We start from the raw sequence: 17,937 nt of genomic DNA, 5'->3' as shown, positions 1-17,937 counted from the left end.
GATAAATATCAATATTTATGTAGAATTTTAAAATTATATAAAAACAAGAAATTAAAAGAATTAATTGTTAAATAAATATTAATGTATCATTTTAATAGTATATAGTGACTTTTTCTATCACGCACCATCCCAAGGTCACTTGATGCAATCAAGTGGAGGCATGATCGCCTAGACATTCTATATTTATTTCCCACGAGATAGCACATAGAATGCCTAATAAGCAGAACTAACACAACTAACAACCAATCTTTAAGTAACTTGAATCTTAGCTTTATCGCCTATTTTAACTTTAAACCTTTTAACTTCCTTCTTCTCACCCAGTGCTTTCTCAATAAGCAACACAACACTTAGATCATGTTTAACCTTATTTTATTTATACTAATCTTAAATCAGATTAGTCATGTTGCAGCTTCTCTTAGTTTGCCAACTCCTATTTAGCACTTTACACGTGTTAGCTTATAACTTATCAAGTCATGCTTAAGCTTATGCTCAACACATAATCAACTGTTTAATCGAGATTAGACATTTCCTCAAAAGACTAACTTTCTTCGCTTAAGCATCAAAACCCCTTGTTACACTTGACCGCAATTTTCTTTGCATCGCTTGCTTTAACACGATCTATTCTCAAAACGTCTTCTACTTCTTTCCAACAAAATAAAACCCTTTTATTTGAGACACGGGTGTGACATATATTTTCTTTTAAATGAAATATGAACATGTTAAAAAAAAAAAAATAGAATTAATTATATCCATATTGTAAACTAAAAAAAAGTAATGAATATATTTAAGATTTATTTAGAGTATTATTAATATTATTATGGTTGGGGGAAAGAGTTTGGAAGATGAATTTGATGAGTTATAATTCTACTTGGTCAAAACCAGATGATAATCGATACATAACATCACTTCTTATTTCAAAATTAAATAACAAGAAGGGGATGGACTAAAACTGATAAAAACATTCCAAATTGAGGGATCAAAATGATATTTTACACGAAAAGGAGGAGGAGGGTGGGACCCACTTCGAGAGAAACCTCAATTCGAATTCACATTTCTCCCTTCGCTTCTTTAACTTCCTAACTGCTCTGCTTTCCATCACGAAACTCCATCTTCATCTTCCTCCTTAATCGCAAACACCATGAAATCCAAGAAACGAAGGCCTAATCCCAACCCTCAATCCTTCTCTCCACCCAAGAACAAGAAGCTCCGTTCTCACCTTCCACGCCGCAAACGCCCGAGGATTTCACCTTTTCTCTGCTCTAATTTGGTTTCCCATTCCCCCGCTCCCTCCACCACCTTTGCTTTTGCTGCCGCAGAATCCACCTCCACTTCCTTCTACACATCCCGACCTGACGTTTCTAGCCACCTCAGCGCTCCCAATTTCAGGAAGAGACGATTTGATTCCAAGAAGGAGGTTGGAGTAGGGAGTAATGTGGAAGTGTCTGAATCTTCTTGTGTTGAATCTAATTCTGGAGTTGATTTTGGTGTTTCCGGACCAAGCACTACTTCGAAGTTAAAGAATAGGAGTAGTTTTAGGACAACTATTAACGGAAATGAAGATCAAATTGATCCAGCGGAGAATGGAGTTGAGAAGTTCGAATTCACGGATGTTGATGTCTCGTCGAAGCTTTGTGGAAAGGAAGCTGTGGTACTCACTTCTTGTGTAGAGTCTTGTGCTGAATCTATCTTTCAGAGTGTTTGTCCGTTCGAAGAGAAACGATTAGAAGTTGAAGATAACAGACTATGGGAATTTCAGTTACCTGAGCTACCGAGAAATGAGATTAATGAAACTTTCACTGTTTCGAAGTCGGATTCGACGATAGAACAGTGGCCTGGCAGCTTGAAGTTTGAATCGGATCTTGCTTGCACGGAGCAATTCTCTTACGATGATGTTTCGGAATACTCTAGCCAGGCGTTGTCGCTTCAGTCAACTATTCTATTGGAGACTTCTGATGAGTACTGCTCAGATTACACTCCATCAATTTTCTTGGAATCCGGAAGCGAATTTTCAGAGAAATCGAACGAAGACGCAGCTCCTTCATCGACATTTAGAATGTTGCTGCAGTACAGACGCGACTTTCTAAGCTTAAATTCCTCTCCAGACATCAGAACTAGCTCGCCTATTGAAGAAGAAAAAGTAGATCAATCGACGGTAATTCGCTGTTTTCATGCTTCCTTTTCGTTTATCATCTGCAATAAACATGGAGCTAATCAAACAACTTATATTTTCTTTTTTCGGTTTATTTAATGGATTTTAAATTAGATTCTGAGATTTGAAGAATTGGACGACGAAGAAGCCTATCGAATGTTCAGAAATAGAGAAAGACGCCAATTGATTATTCACGACTACATAGAGGAGTATCGATCCACAACGGATTATGGCGATCTCATTCTTCAGCAACGGTCAAATATGGTCCAATGGATAGTTGAAGTAAGTCCTGGATTTCAAACCTCCGTGTTTCTCTTAACAATTCCTGAATTAGCATAAGAATTTCGACCTGTCTTTCATTTTCATCGTTAATAGCTTTGGTATTCTGAGACATTGGAACTGTATAGTGTATAGGCACTGTCTATCATATTACAATTTGTACCGAATTGCAAATTTGTTCTTAGGATGTCGTAAAATGAGTCCCCTGCCTTATTTGATTTGGAACTTTATTCAACAATGTGATTTACTGATGAAAATTAGGAAGTCATTACTATGATCATACTTTTCACTATTTAAAGCAAGCAGTTCATGATTCCATATATACACCTAGATGTTACAAGCTTCAATGCATCTTGAATTAGCCAAGTTCAACTGATTTTTTTTCTTTTTTCATTTTGTACTTCTACTTGGATGCATAATCTGTTTTTTTTTTTTTCTTAATAATAGAATACTGATTCATAACAGCGAGATTTGTGCTCATTACTGTGGATGTTAGGATTTTCTTCGGAATACTCCAATGTACTTGCATTTTCATCATCCGTTTATGGAATACATTCTTTATAATATCTTTCAATTCCTTTTCATGCGTTAAGACTTGTCATCAATCAGTGGCTCAAAGTTTTTTACATTATATAGCTTTAATTTGTTGAATGATGGCAGCGATCTAGAGAAAACAAACTTCATCAGGAGACGACATTTTTAGGAGTTACCCTTCTAGACCAGATTCTGAGCAAAGGATTCTTCAAAGCTGAAAGTCGCCTTCAAATTCTAGGCATAGCATGTCTAACTTTGGCGACTAGAATTGAAGAAAATCAGTCATACAGCTGGTGACTTTTGAATCTCTCTTTTGCCCCATTTGTCTTCATCTCAGTTTTAATTATATAACATGTGTGGTTCTTATCTACTATAACCTTAACTTCGTTAGTCTATATTATATAGGATGAGTATTGATAGGAAACCAAACTGCATGGCAATTGGTCTTCTTGTCTCAATCCAAGGGTGTAGAATTGAGTAAAGTTAGGATCAAATGGTAAGTAGTACTAGAAATAATAATCAGAAAGAACTGTCTAAAAGTACTTGAATTCAATAGTCTTGAATGTTTTTCTCGAGTTCAAAGTGCCGGGACAGAAACTTTTTCCATTCATGAACAAAATAACGTTGTGTGATTATATCGTAGACCCTCTTATAGCAATTATGTTACAGAAAATAGCCATACATGTTACATTAGTTGTCGATGCACACACCTTCCGTAGGGTACTGTAGTTAAATATTATTGCATTAGCAATATCTTCCAGTTCTTAAGTTAACAACTCATGTGCACTGAAGAGACCCAAGACCCACCAAGAAAACACTATATGGCAAACCACTTCAATCACTTGATCAGGCCATCAGACAATAAAATTCTGATATAGAGCTCCAAGTCAAGTCAGATGTAAAACAATTGTTTAAAACAGTTCTTTCTCTCTCTCTCTCTCTCTCTCTCTCTCTCTCTCTCTCTCTCCCCCTCCCTCCCTCAAACTTCCTCTTACCTAGTCTTCATTTATCTTTGACTGGTATTTTACATGAAAGGTGTTGCATAATCATCGTCTGTTTCATTAAATAGAGCTTGAGAATTGAAGGTATGATAGTACTTAATTTGTTTTTGGGCATTTCAGGTTACAGCAAAGGAATATCCATGTAGGGAGCAACACGTACAGAAGAGCAGAAGTTGTTGGCATGGAATGGCTTGTTGAAGAAGTTCTTAAGTTCCATTGTTTCTTGCCAACTGTTTACAACTTCTTGTGGTAAATCTTCCTTTCACTAACTTCATCATTAGTAGAAAGGGAAAAAGTTTTCCCTTTCCTGCATCCATTGCTAATAAACTCCTGTCCATTAACAATTTGAAACTACTCCAAATAACATGCTTTATTTAAATTTCTTTTGTCGAAAATTATGTTAGGTTCTACCTGAAAGCTGCTGGAGCTAACTCAGATTTGGAGAATCGAGCTAAGAATTTCGCAGTGCTCGTTCTTGCAGACAAAGTCCAATTTTGTTATTTCCCTTCAACAATTGCAGCTGCAGTTGTCATCTTGGCGTCCTTAGGAGAAAAACAAGATGCACCAAGTCAACGAGTCATTGAGGTACAAAAATACAAATACCTGTCAGAGGGAAAACTCCTTTTATCTATATGTATATATTTAACCAATAGAACATAAATAAACAAGTATTTCGAAATCTAGAAGAAAATTTGAAGTTTTAGAAAAAAACAGCATAATCCAAGTCCAATTAGATTCAACTCTAACGTAAAGTGCACATATAAATTTCGTATGAACATATACTTTAAGGAAGTGATAGGTTATAGTGTTAGTTTAGATTACATATCAAATCCATAATAGTGAACTTTCTACTGTTAATCAATATGAAAGTTTATTATAAATTTATAACAGTAAACTATTTATTTAGATTACTCTTGCATATTTCTTACTTTATCTTGAGGAAGTTTTCCCGTCTTGTAAAACCCTTCCATGACCGAAATTGAAAGGACATTGTATCCACGCTCGCTCACGTAAGCATTAAAATATGTCATTGAAGTTGAATCCGTGAGTCAAACCTGCATTGAGTCTACCTCTTTTTTTTTTTTTTTTTTTTTTTTTTTTTTTGTAATTACTATCTATTTTTAATAATTTATTTCTCTTATGTATTTTCTGTAGTCTGAAATTTGAATAGCGGAACTATTAGACTTTCTGTGGAGCTAACTCATAGCATTTGCTGCATTGTGGTTTTGCAGACACATGTCAGAACAGAAAACGACGATCTGCCTGAATGTATCGAGGTATTTATAGTCAACCACAGAGAACCAATTTATCATTGCATAAAACTTTAATCAGATTAACTTTTCAAAAGAGTTGCTTTGTAAAAACACATTTTCAAGCATTTAAAAAGAGTGAATCCAAACAAATCCTTATTTTGCCATACATACATACTTAGAGCAAAAGGTTAGTAATACAGTATGAAATTTTAACAGAGCTTGGAGTGGCTATTAAAGCTTTTATGATGGAAGCATCAAATCCTAACACAGCAAAAAAGAAAGCAAGCAATTGGTCTTTTTGACATATTCTTGACCACTTAAACATCATCTTGAACACAGCTAGTGAAGCTCACCCTCCGAAACCAGCTATATAGGTAAGACATTCATCAATTCAGTTCTCTTCTATTCTATCACCAACAGAATGAAAATTTGGTTTTTCCTTTCAAATTTTATTATAACAAGAGATTGAATCAGGACCTAGTCAAGTCCAAAACCAAATAGTATTTGATGTTCATTTACATGCTTTCATAATTTCATGTATTTAGTAGTGTTGAATTACAGGATGTATGTAATTGATACTCAGACCTAATGACTCTATATTCTTCACCAAAAAAAAACAATGGTTACGATGAGATTTTCAATACTCGAGCAATTGAAGCTTAAAATGTAAGCCATGAGAATGTCACTCCCAACCATTCTTCTACTTGCAACTCACAAATCACCTGAAGCTTAAAAAGCATCCTTTAATTTCATTCAAACATCCTATTATCCTAAGTTGGTATATAATATTATGCTTATTACTCCAAATAATCATAATAACAATAAACAACATGATGGATGAGATGATAAAAATAAAAATGAATTTATGTTTCGAACCGAAGAATATGTGAATTCACAATACCTAAAATTGAAAGAAACTTTACTGCATTAATCAATTACAAAAGTTAAATGAAACAGTATACAATCAAAGTATTCAAAAAGGAATTTTTCTACCCGAAAGAATGTCATAACATTTCAACATCCACAAGTAGAAAGAAGTAAACTCTGTAATTGGAGCACCTCTAAAATGTAAAAAATGTATAATATCATACAACAAAGTGGAGAAGAAGAAGAAGAAGAAGAAGAAGAAGAAGAAGCAATGTAATTCACAAGTATAATGTTTTTCATTCATATGATATTATGATTCACAACTTACTGTCTCCTCTATCTATCTGCTGAATTAACTGGAACAATAGCAGGCTCCCCAGGTAAAGGCTCATCGAGATGGAGCTCGGCGAAGTTACTAATGATCCCCGTTCTCTCCCGATATATACTCTCCTTTTTCTCCTCCTCGGCTTTCTCGACTTTTACCTTTGTCATTTGGGTCACTTCCTCAGCAGCTTTTGTAACTGCAGTTACTGCGTTTGAAAACCATGCTGCTCCAGTTAACACATAATAATTGCTCATCAGCGCCGTTCCAGCGCTTGTTGCCTTTTGCTCTGCAACGGCAAGGGCGGATTTCGTCTTCTCCGTAACCTGGAACATTTCATCCATCTCCCTGACCTTTTCATTCACCACTGCTGTGCCTGCTGTTATTTTCTCAGTTATTCCCATCTTGCGGTCAATGGAAGCTACGGTTGCAGAAGCATTTGATGTGAATTGGAGTCGTTCGTCGAATGCTTTTGCTTTGTTTAGAGCATCCTTCCCCAAGATGAAACCCTTAGCAAGCATTGTACTTACGACGTCTTCAGCCTGATTTGGAGCAATCCCAGTAACCGTTTGCCTTTTATCCTAACAATTTTATGACAGGTACTTGATTGTTTTAGATGCTTCCATTTCATCATCAGACAACATAAAAGATCAAGGAAACAACAACAACAACAACAACAACAAGACGTTTTGAGAAATTACCAGGATTGATGACATTGCTTCAGGTGGAAGATGGTAATTCTCAACCAAAGTAATTGTTACAGATAGATCACCAATTTTAGCTCCCTGAAACATAAAAACAGAGTGTGAAAACAAAAACTAAGATAACCATAAAAATAATTAAAGAGACCAATGTGGCTAATTGAAGAAACATACTGTCAAAAGTATTGCAGTATCAGCTCCTTGAGAATCCTTATACGTAACATAAGCCACCTGAGTGTTCTCACTTTCTCTACATCAAAAATAATAACAATAAAATAAAACCAACACTTGCAATATACTAAAATTTAAATTCAACTCTCAGTAGAGGAGATATTATCACTAACCTTTGCATTTCAACATAAAGGATTTCACCTGAGAATGAAAAGAATTCTTTGATATCTCTCTCTGAAGTAAGTTTTGAGATATTGCTGACTTTGACAGTTCTCATCTAAATAGCAAAAGAAAATTTATTTAAACAAATGCAAAAGTGTTTATCTTCTTATGAATTAAGAATATGTTTAGATGATTAAACATTTTGTTTTCAATCTCAGTGGCATTTTCACATAATATCAGAAGTCTAAGGTTATGAATTCTAACTTTCTCAATATTATTTCTTCTTCAAATTAAACACTCAACTTCAATACCAAAGAAACCTAAAGAATAAATATAAAAAGACTAAGTATGTGATTTCATATATCCAATCAGCAGAAGACTCAAGGCTCATAGGTTCAATCATTCGCTCCAAGAAAATGTCAGATCTACAAGTCAATCCCAACATATATCTTAGTGAATAAGACAACTACAATTAGACAATTAACATTCGTTAATTCCATCAAAGTAATAGTTGAAGTTCATCAAAGATATGAACACATGTGTGTTGAGTTTAGTGGCAGTGATTTAACAGTTAACAATTCAAACTTCATTGAGTTTTCATCATCAAAGTGAAAAGAAACTAAGCTGAGATTCAGGTAACTGAATTCATAAACAGAAGGAATGAAGGAAGAGAGTGTTGCGTTGATAAATTGGAATTGAAACAAAAAATGTAAGTGAAATTTCTGTGGGCAAAACAATGAGAAAGAGAAAAGATTGTAGAAACAGAGATGTTGAAAATGCAAAACCCTAATTTGAACATTAAAATCGAAATTACAGAAATGGGGATTGAGTATTATGAGAAGAAGAAGAAGAAGAAGAGTAAAAGTAAAACGTAAATGCGGCAGGCAGATCTGCATCAAAGATTCACACATAAAGAAGAAGAAGAAGAAGAAGAAGAAGAAGACGAAAGAACTCACCGACATTTCTGAAAATGAAAAGAAATGAAGAAATGGTTAGATGAGATGGAGCGGCGGAGAGAAGAGAAGAAGAGAAAATGGTTGAAGATGAGATGAAGAAAGTATTTGTTGGATTTCTGGAAACGGATACGGTTTTTCTTTTTTCTTTTTCATTTAGATTTAGAAGAGGAGAGGATACCGAAACAAAAAAAAAAAAAAAAAAAAAAAACAAAAAAACAAAAAAACAAATGGGAATTTTTATGAACTGTTGACTTTAATATTGTTATTTATTATAATACATAAGTGGAGCCAACTGGATGACAATTCAATTTTATCCAATTTTCTTTTCTCTTCTCTTTTCTTCTTTTAGATTACAATAAGAAAATGGAATTTGGACCCAATTGAAGTTTGTAAGATTGGATTCAGTTTATCACTTCATCTCCAATGTACACAAATTGTTATTGCCTTTGTTGCATTTTTATTCTCCAATCATTTTTAAAATTAATTATCATTTATATCTTTTCTTTAATAAACTATTATTATTTTAAAACACAAATTTAAATAGTGATTGATATAATCTAAATCAATTTGGATAATCCAAATGTTTTATGGTTGGGTTCCTCTTTTAATATTAGAGTTGTTCAGGTTGGACAAACTTACTGTTGAATATTCACGTTAAGTCTAACCGACTCATAGTTATGAACACTTTTAATAGACATGGATTAATTTCGGCTCAAATCCTCTTAAACCTCGATGCATTTTTATATCGGTATAAAACAAATTCATTATAATTATAAGGTCAAAATTGGTCGAATTACAATGAGTTGCATTCATGTGTTTATTGTCATAGGTCTCAACTGCAAAAGGAATTAGATCTTTTTTTGCATCTTTTAAATGATAGTTCGCAATCCTAAATTGATTTCCTTTGATATCATTTACATTAACATTAACATTGGGAATGGAATTAATGTGGTCGAGATTACCATAATGTTCTTGAGATATAATAAAAAAAATTCCCAAACATTAATAATTTTGGTTTTAATCTTTTGAATGTTTGGTCGTTTTAGACATCCAAGTACATTCCTCTCATGATTTATTTATTGCTCAAACCTCCTCTTATTGTCTATGGTTTAGTTACTGTGTGTTAGTATCATAACTTTGCTTAGAATTGGCCTTGTAGACAATATCGATATTTGAACAATACAACCATTATTGATATTAGTATTAGTATTTAGAATCAATACTGATATCGACATTAGTACTAGTACAAGTGTATAGTCATTTAATTGTGGTACAAAAGTGTATCAAATATCGCTTCTATTTAGATCAATATCGTTATCATCAATTTTTCGTACCCGAAACACATTTAGTTGAATTATTTATATTTTTTATTCAGCTGAATTATTCGAGACAAATTTAAATACATATCCATTTATATATGCATATCAAAAATTTGAAAAACCTTCGGGTAGTAATTAAAGGAATGAATTAAACCAAATTGTGTTAAAGAATTTAGCTAAATTGAGATATGTATATAGTTGAGAATCAATAGATTTCCACTGCAAATACCTTTTAACAAAAAAGTTGATAAGCTTTTGATACATAATTGGATGACCAACCTAAGATTACAATAATTTTCATTCACTACTTTTGATGTTATCATTGAATGTAAAGGTGAGCCAAAGTGAAAGTATTAGATGGTATGATTCGACAGCCAAATATGGGTAGAAAGAGGGTTTTTTTTTTTTAATTTTATTTCTATATCAATGTGGACACACCAACTAAATATGATCATTACGAAACACCCACCTTTAACCTATCTTTTCTTTTTTCTTTTAAATAAGTTCTTTTTGTGTGAACTAAAGAAAAGTTTTCTTTTTATTTGTTCTTCAATATGCAAAATATCCAAAACATTTATGGTAACCTGCAATTTAATTTAGTTTTTGTTAAATTTGTCACAATGTCCATTGAACTATTAAAGGTTAGATTAATTTTACCATATGCAGCAAAAAAAAAGAGAAAAGTTACATCTTTAGTTGCTCGATTTTGAAGAATATATGTGTTTGATTTTTTAATTTTAAAATGTACCTATATTTAGTTTTGGGTTTTTTAAAAGAGGTTTCTATAACCTAAAATAGAATGTCCTATTACAAGTTTGACCTAATATTGTCAGATTTTTCATAAATGTCCTAATGAGCTTTAATTTTACACAAATGTAGAGCTCAAAAGATCAAATTACCCATCTTTATTATTAATATTATATTAAAAATTAGAAGAAAATGAAATAAGGAAAGTTGACCAAGATTTGCATTTATTAGATATTATATATAAATATGGAATGTGATTAATTCTATTATGGTAATATCATAATCAAGATTATCCCATAATTATTTTTCTTTTGATGATTTTGTTCAAAAACTCCTCACTCATTCATTTCTCTCTCTTCGTCCATTCTTTCTTATTTCGTTTATCTCCTTCAAATTTTTTCGGTGAGTAAGGATTTGTTATTATATGCAAAATTTGTTAGAGTATATGAAAAATATATAGTATATTACGTAGTTCATGTTTTGGAAAATTTGTAGGGTATATGAAAAGAATATAGTATATTATGTAGTTTTCGATCAACAAATTAGAGTATATGAAAAACATATAGTATATTATGAAAAAATACGTAGTATATTATGTAGATATATGAAAAATATAAAACGTGCTAATGGAAACGTGAAAAAGTTAGATGAAATTTTGAGATATTTGTTTAAAATTATCTCTAAAGTAGGTGATTTTTCTAAATATTTCTTCTTCTTCTTCTTCTTCTTCTTCTTATTATTATTATTATTCCATCGTAATTAATTTTAAAACAGAAAATAATTTTTTAAATCGTATATCGTGGAGATGCGATGAAGTTGGTGGTGCAAAATTTGACTGGCTTTTTGTTCTTCGTCAAGGTTGAAGACGTGATCTTAGAACTCAAATCACTGCTTACCAACGCAACCTCCCTTCTCATTGTTTGATCTTCATTCCCGACCACGATCCCAAACATCTCATCTCCCGGGTCGATGATGGAATCTCACTCGTTGATTCATGTGTTGTTGCACTTCGATCTTCAAACACATGACTCGTTCAAATTCAGCAAACAGGTACGAAAAAACACAGAACAGTAGTGGCAAGATGGGTCGGTCAAGAACTAAAAACTACAAAACAGAAACAAGGTTAGTATACGGCTGAGTCACAGAACATGCTCTCTTTAAGACCTTTCGCGACTCTGCTATGGATTGTGCAAACGGATTATCGCCCTGTCATCCCCAAGATAAGATAGTCTCACTTCTTTAGTTGATTTTGCACGAAAACCAACTGGTAATCAATAAAACGCTAAAAATTGACAGGCACAAAATTGCTCAGAAATAACTCAGAATCACAGAAAAGAAACAGAAGACAGAAGAGAAGAATGAACTTGTTTGTTGTGTGTTTCAAATGAAAGAGGAACGGGTTATTTCTATAGGTATAGAAATGGATAGCTTAACGGTCACAAAACGGTAAAGAATTTATTGAGGAGAAATGGGATTAATGACGTTGAAACGAAAATTAATTCATAAACGTTAATCATAATTAAATTCTTAACAGTATAACTTTTCACAATTTTTTAAAAAACATTTTAGAAAATTAAAAGAAATTTTAGTAAAAGAACTATTATTTTATCTCTCCTCTCTGACGGACGGCAGCGGCGTGCGTTTGGAGATATAGGTATATCCTTATTTGCCTATCTCCTTCCTCATTCCAAAACTTAGGTGCTCCAAGGGCCTAAACCCATTGATCAATCAATGGGTATATGAAGGAGCCTCCACATTCTAAAATAATCAATGTGGGAATGCTTGAGAGAATAAAATAATATTATTTTTCCTTTTCACAAAATTTTCATCTAATAATTTTTAATATCAGCCCCTCACTTGAAATTTTTTTAAAACATTTTCATCAAGTAGTGTCTGTCCCTATAGTGTTGTGCTTAAGTAAAGGTGTCTGATGACTTGAACCTTTACTAGTAACAACAGTTTGGAGTATTGTAAAGTAACTTGTAGTTTTGAACTTTACTTCTAACGCTATTGCACACACAACATTATTTGAGTGAAGTTCTAAAAATAGTTCGTGTTTTATGGCCTTGCACGTATATCCCAGTTTAGTGAACGTTCTAGGAATCTGTCCAGAATTCCATAGAAAGCGGCCCTCACTTCCACATTCACAAAGGTGAATCTATCAAGAGTACTCTTGTAGCTAGGTACCCTACTTGATATCAAGTATAGATTTCATTAAGAACAAAGTTCAGACTCATCATACGCTTCAAAATGTCATGCTAATCACTAAATCATAAGAATGGAACTTCTAATTATTTAGCGTGATTCACGTCATATTATTTGTGATCAATTATTGCCCATTGAACTTGTTTCTTGGGATCTCCAGTCTTTCAAGTTGGGTTTACCTCACAGTAATTTAAGTTTTAATAGGCTTGAGTCTCATTCTTTCTAAGGTTTTAAAAACCTTTTCTATAGTGAGTCCTTTCGTCAAAGGATCAGCCAAGTTATCGTCATACCGTACATAATCCACTATCACTGCACCAGTAGTGAGCAATTCTCTAATGGTACTATGCTTACGATGTATATGTCGTCTCTTACCATTATAAGAACGGTTTTGAACTTTTGCGATAGTTGTAGTATTATCACAATGGAATAGCTTGTGATATTAGTAGTTAGTGTTATCGATAGCTAGTGTTATCATTTCTGACTCCATCGTTGACTGGGCTAAGATTGTCTGTTTCTTGGATTTTCAAGCAACAACTCCTTCTGTTATATTAAAAATATAGCCACTTGTAGCCTTTGAGTCATCTGAGAGGGAGTTCCAATCAGCATCGCTGTAACCTTCAAGTACGGCAAGAAATTTATTATAATGTAATCCTAGGTTTTCGTTTTTCGTAAGGTATCTCATTACTCTCTCTATCGCATTCCAGTGTTCTAGACTATGTCTAGTGCAATCAGCAGCATACCTCAAACTACCTATGATACTAGCGTACTCGAATTGGTTAACACTGTCACTAGTGTTCTTGAATAATTTCACATTAGAGTCATAAGGTGTACAAGATGGTTTACTTTTGAAGTAGTTGTACTTCTTTAGAATCTTTTCTATGTAATGAGATTGATCTAAGGAAATTCCATTTTCAGTTCTCGTAATTTTAATACCTAAGATTACATCAGCTTCACCCAAGTCTTTCATGTCAAAGTTTGCACTTATCATAGATCTTACATCATTTATGACGTGCAAGTCTGATCCTAACATGTCATCTACATATAGGCATATGATAATACATAACCTACCTTTAGTCTTATAGTAGATACATTTGTCACTTTCATTTACTTTGAATCCTTTTGACATGAGTAAGTTGTCAAACTTTTCGTGCCATTGTTTGCGAGCTTGTTTTAGGCTGTAGAGGAATTTATCTACTTTACAAACTTTGGATTCTTGGCCGTGAACTATGAAACCTTCAGGTTGTTCCATATAAATCTCTTCTTCTAAATCACCATTTAGGAAAGTTGTTTTGACATCCATCTGATGGATTAAGAGATTGTTTAGGGTAGCTATAGATATCAACACTCTAATTGAGGTGATTCTAGTGACCGGAAAAAAAAGCATCAAAGAAATTTATGTTTTCTTTCTACCTAAATCCTTTTGCTACTAATCTAGCGTTATACTTATCTACTGATCCATCAGGTTTGAGTTTCTTCCTTAAAACTCATTTGTAGCCTATGGCTTTACAGCCAGGGGGTAAGTCAATTAGGTGTCAAGTTCTATTGGATTTAAGAGAGTCCATTTCATCATCGATAGCTTCTTACCATAAATTGGCATCTACTGAGGATAAGGCTTCTGTTAGATCTTTTGGATATTCTACGTTGTATGTTTCGAAGTCTTCTCCAAAATCTTTTATGGTTCTAGCTCTCTTGCTTCTTCTAGGTTCAGAATCTACTTCCTTTTCTTAGGTTTGGATCCTAATTAAAGGTATACTACTGGAACTTGAACCCCTACTAGTTTGACCATTTAGGCCCTTACTATTTCTAGATTTAAAAGGAAATCTATCCTAAAAAAAATCTACGTCATTCGATTCTATGATTACTTTGTTTTCTAAGTCATAGAACCTATAGACTTTACTGTTTTCAGCGTATCCTATGAAGAAACATTCATAGGCTCTACTTGTTAGTTTCCTTCTTTTTGCATCAGGTATTCTAACATAAGGTAGACAACCCCAAGTTCTAAGATAAGACAAGTTTGGTATTTTATGTTTAAGGACTTCGTATGGTGATGTTTTACTGTTTAATTTGGGAATCCTATTAAGGACATAATTAACAGTTTTAATTATTTTACCCCACCAAGATGGTGTTGCTCCTGACTCAAGTAAGATAGCAACTACTAACTCATTTAGAGTTATATTCTTTCTTTCTGCTTTTCCATTCATTTCAGAAGAATAAGGTATAGTAGTTTCGTATATTATTCCTTCTGAGTTATAAAACTCATTAGTTAAACAAGACAACTCTGATCCTATGGTTTGTGTGAATCTAGCCTTGTTGAGGAGATATTCGGAGACTAAATTCTTTCAAATTTTTGGAGTATGCAGAACTTCCTTCAGCATAAGCGTCTTGCCGGATGTGAATTTCAGTTCTACTTCTCAAATGTTGGTCACCTTGGTTGTTTGATGATCTCTCAGAAGGATATTCTTATCCTTAACCTCATTATATTTTCTTAAAAGACTAAGGTCGTGGCAGACATGGCGGGATGCACCAGTGTCTAGCCATCAACTTTCAAAACCCCTAATTACATTAACTTCATAAATCATATCTTTAGAATAAATTAATTTGAATTTAATAAGAAACATTGAGAAACAAATAAGCAAGTTCTCACTTAAACAAAAAGGCATGAAAAAATTGATAAAAGAAATAATAATTTGGTTATCTTGGAATTAGTAAGATTGAATAAAGTTGTTAAAATGTTGAATCACGAGATATTAGGAAGAAGTTATGATATGGGTTGCTATATCTTTACCACATCGAAAAATAATTAAAGGCTCATAAATGCATAACATAGATTAATTACACTATATAGACGAAATAATTACAGTTCGAAAATATGAGTATTTTGGTATTTTATAAAATACCATGAGCGTGCAAAAAATGTCATTTGCTAGAAATCAAAAGAAAAAGTAGTTTTGTCATTCCTAAAAACTATGTTATATCCCTTGTTATTTCTTATTATAACCCAAAACAAGAGTTATGATAACATTTTCCTCAAACAGGGGTTAGATTACTATAACCCAGCCCACTAATGATAACTCCTTGGGCCAAACGGCCCCTAAAATTCTAAAAGTCGCTCATTGTCTCTGTCGTCTCTTCATCCTTCTGCAATCCTTCAATCCCAATTGTTCGTCCTCGCCTTCAACCTCTGCCCCTCCTTCTTTCTTTTGTTTTTTTTCCCTTTGTCCACTGGCCGCCCCCTTCCTCTTTCTTTTGTTTTTTACGGTCGGCCGCCCCTTCTTTCTTTCTTTTTGTTTTTTTGTCGTCGGTGACCCCCTCCCTCTCTCAAAGTGAGTCTTGGCTTTGTGGAATTTGGTATTTAATGTGTTTTTGGAGTTATGTTCTAAATTTGTTTGGCAACAACATATATGTTATATAATTTGTATTTGATGGTTGTGGGATTGAGCTCTGTTGTTCTACTTCTACTCCATAGATTGATATACAAAAGGAGTGAACTTTTCTATTTGAGCAACTATTGATTGATCTGTAAAAAATTAGACTTTAGACTGCATCTAATCAATTCTATTTACTATTTAATACTTGTTTCATGATTTTTTTTTTTTTTTTTTGGTTATTTCTTCTAGTTGAGGAGAGGTTTGGATCCATTCTCCATCTTTGAACACAGGATTTCAAGACAAGAGAAGGAAAGGTGTAGACCCCGAATTACACATAGATCAGGAAAAAAAATCAACCCTCTAACTCATAAGTGATAGACCAATATTATTATATAAAAAATACAGCAAAATCTATTGGTGATAGATTTATATGGATAAACTCTTGTGATCCATAAGTGATAGACCAATATTATTATATATGCTAATATTTTAAATTTAATTGCTATATTTGTAATTATCTATTAAAAGCTTAAGAGTATAATTGCAATCCCCATCTCAAAAAATAAATTGTAATAAATTTTATAGTGAAAATTAGGGGTGAGGGATTTACAGAGAACCACATAGTTCTCTTGGTTAAAAATTATAATAATCAAATCTCATCATCAATGATATGTAACTAGAATAAGTAAATTTTTTTTTTTTTAAAAAAAGAAGGGTAGGTTTCATTTAAGCTTTATTTCCTATTTCAGTTTTGGGATTGGCCATATTTTATCTAAGCCTTGTTTTTAATTTTCATGATGTTTGAAAAGTGAGATAGGGGCCCCTCCTTAACAATTGACTGTTTATGAAGATTAATTGCGACAAATTTTCTTTTTCTTTTTAAATTGCCAAATCCAGATTGTGACAAAAAGACAAAAAGAGAAGACATGCGGTGCATTCTCTGAGTATTGCTCTACCTATGTTTAACCATTTCAAACCAAGATATTAAAAAAAAAAAAAAACATACATACATGAACTCATCTTTGAGCATCTCACCCCAATTACACAATAATATAAAGTAAAGAGTTTAACACATAGTAAATTATAATGGGATAAAATTGAATGATACGCACAACAATGGATGTAAAACAGGATGCACCTAAGTTTCTTAAATAAATTATATTGGTAAAGAAATTCCAAAATCATGCAGTAGAGAGATTGTAGAAGTGAGTTGAGAGGAGCATTTTGATCATGAATTTTATATTGATGAGTTCACTTCACTGCTGGGCATTCTAAGAATTATGAGTCAAAAAGTAAATAAAAATTAAGCATCCTACCATTTGAGAGCCACAAGGGAAGTTAAAATGAAGATGGCAAATGTTGCATTTTCATCTTTATCATAAAAATGGAGCTTTGAGAGGGACGCCCTTTTTCTTCGTTTTTCTTGGTTGTAAAGATGAAGGGCTAGTTTTGGTCTCTTCTATGGACTCAACAATTGATATGGTTGATTCCAATTCACTTGCATTTGTTTCTGGGCTGGTTTTGTTGTCCTTTACCCATAAGTTACCAAAGGAATCCTGACTCAGAGATACGACGGTTCCTATTAAGGAATATTTCAAGATCTACAATTTCTCCCATTATTTAGGCATTTATTGTAAATTGATCACATTGTAATTTCTTACCATATTTATACATTTGTAATTTGTATAAATGTTTACTATAAATGAGAATGAAGGCAAGCAAGAAATACAAAATACATTTAGAAAATTTCATGGTATCATAGCTTTCCTAAAATTAATTTGCATACCTTCAATGGCCACCTCTACCTCCAACCTCATTTCCAAAACATCCATTCTCATTCCCGATTCCTCACCAATTCATCTATTTCCACCTCTACTCTCTTTTTGCTATACAACATCTACAA

General features: G+C 33.0%; 2 protein-coding genes across 6 annotated transcripts; one reads left to right on the top strand and one right to left on the bottom strand.

The window, feature by feature from the left end:
• Positions 1-1,023: 1,023 nt before the first annotated feature.
• On the top strand, positions 1,024-8,721 carry LOC103493462 (cyclin-SDS-like). Of its 5 annotated transcripts, XR_007824504.1 has the most exons (9): positions 1,037-2,152; positions 2,264-2,431; positions 3,089-3,255; positions 4,084-4,212; positions 4,368-4,548; positions 5,196-5,240; positions 5,433-5,590; positions 6,452-7,139; positions 8,256-8,721. XR_007824504.1 is itself a non-coding variant. In XM_008454203.3 (7 exons), the coding sequence occupies exons 1-7, from the start codon at positions 1,139-1,141 to the stop codon at positions 5,460-5,462; spliced, it is 1,734 nt and encodes a 577-aa protein (XP_008452425.2). In that variant the 5' UTR covers positions 1,037-1,138; the 3' UTR covers positions 5,463-5,881. The 5 variants fall into 5 exon arrangements, 2 of the variants coding, with proteins under 2 accessions (XP_050947387.1, XP_008452425.2); XR_007824502.1 differs by lacking the exon at positions 8,256-8,721 and having other exon boundaries at positions 6,455-7,328; XR_007824503.1 differs by lacking the exon at positions 8,256-8,721 and having other exon boundaries at positions 6,452-7,328.
• On the bottom strand, positions 6,115-8,545 carry LOC103493460 (binding partner of ACD11 1). Its single transcript, XM_008454201.3, has 5 exons — positions 8,396-8,545; positions 7,451-7,554; positions 7,281-7,356; positions 7,107-7,190; positions 6,115-6,986 (listed from the first exon to the last, which is right to left on the bottom strand). Exons 1-5 carry the CDS (start codon positions 8,399-8,401, stop codon positions 6,420-6,422), a joined length of 837 nt encoding a protein of 278 aa, XP_008452423.1. The 5' UTR covers positions 8,402-8,545; the 3' UTR covers positions 6,115-6,419.
• Positions 8,722-17,937: the final 9,216 nt, after the last annotated feature.

The sequence above is a fragment of the Cucumis melo genome, chromosome 10 (assembly GCF_025177605.1).
Source record: "Cucumis melo cultivar AY chromosome 10, USDA_Cmelo_AY_1.0, whole genome shotgun sequence".
NCBI lineage: Eukaryota > Viridiplantae > Streptophyta > Magnoliopsida > Cucurbitales > Cucurbitaceae > Cucumis > Cucumis melo.
Note: the sequence above shows the minus strand (reverse complement) of the source record. Positions and strands in the feature narration are given on the sequence as shown.

Excerpts from the sequence above, each read along its gene's own strand:
- LOC103493462 (XM_008454203.3), top strand. The coding sequence starts at position 1,139 with ATGAAATCCAAGAAACGAAGGCCTAATCCCAACCCTCAATCCTTCTCT. Across the intron at positions 2,153-2,263 it reads AAAAAGTAGATCAATCGACG|ATTCTGAGATTTGAAGAATT; the intron begins GTAATTCGCTGT and ends ATTTTAAATTAG. Across the intron at positions 5,241-5,432 it reads ATCTGCCTGAATGTATCGAG|AGCTTGGAGTGGCTATTAAA; the intron begins GTATTTATAGTC and ends AAATTTTAACAG.
- LOC103493460 (XM_008454201.3), bottom strand. Across the intron at positions 7,357-7,450 it reads CTTTATGTTGAAATGCAAAG|AGAAAGTGAGAACACTCAGG; the intron begins GTTAGTGATAAT and ends TTTTTGATGTAG. Across the intron at positions 6,987-7,106 it reads AAGCAATGTCATCAATCCTG|GATAAAAGGCAAACGGTTAC; the intron begins GTAATTTCTCAA and ends TAAAATTGTTAG.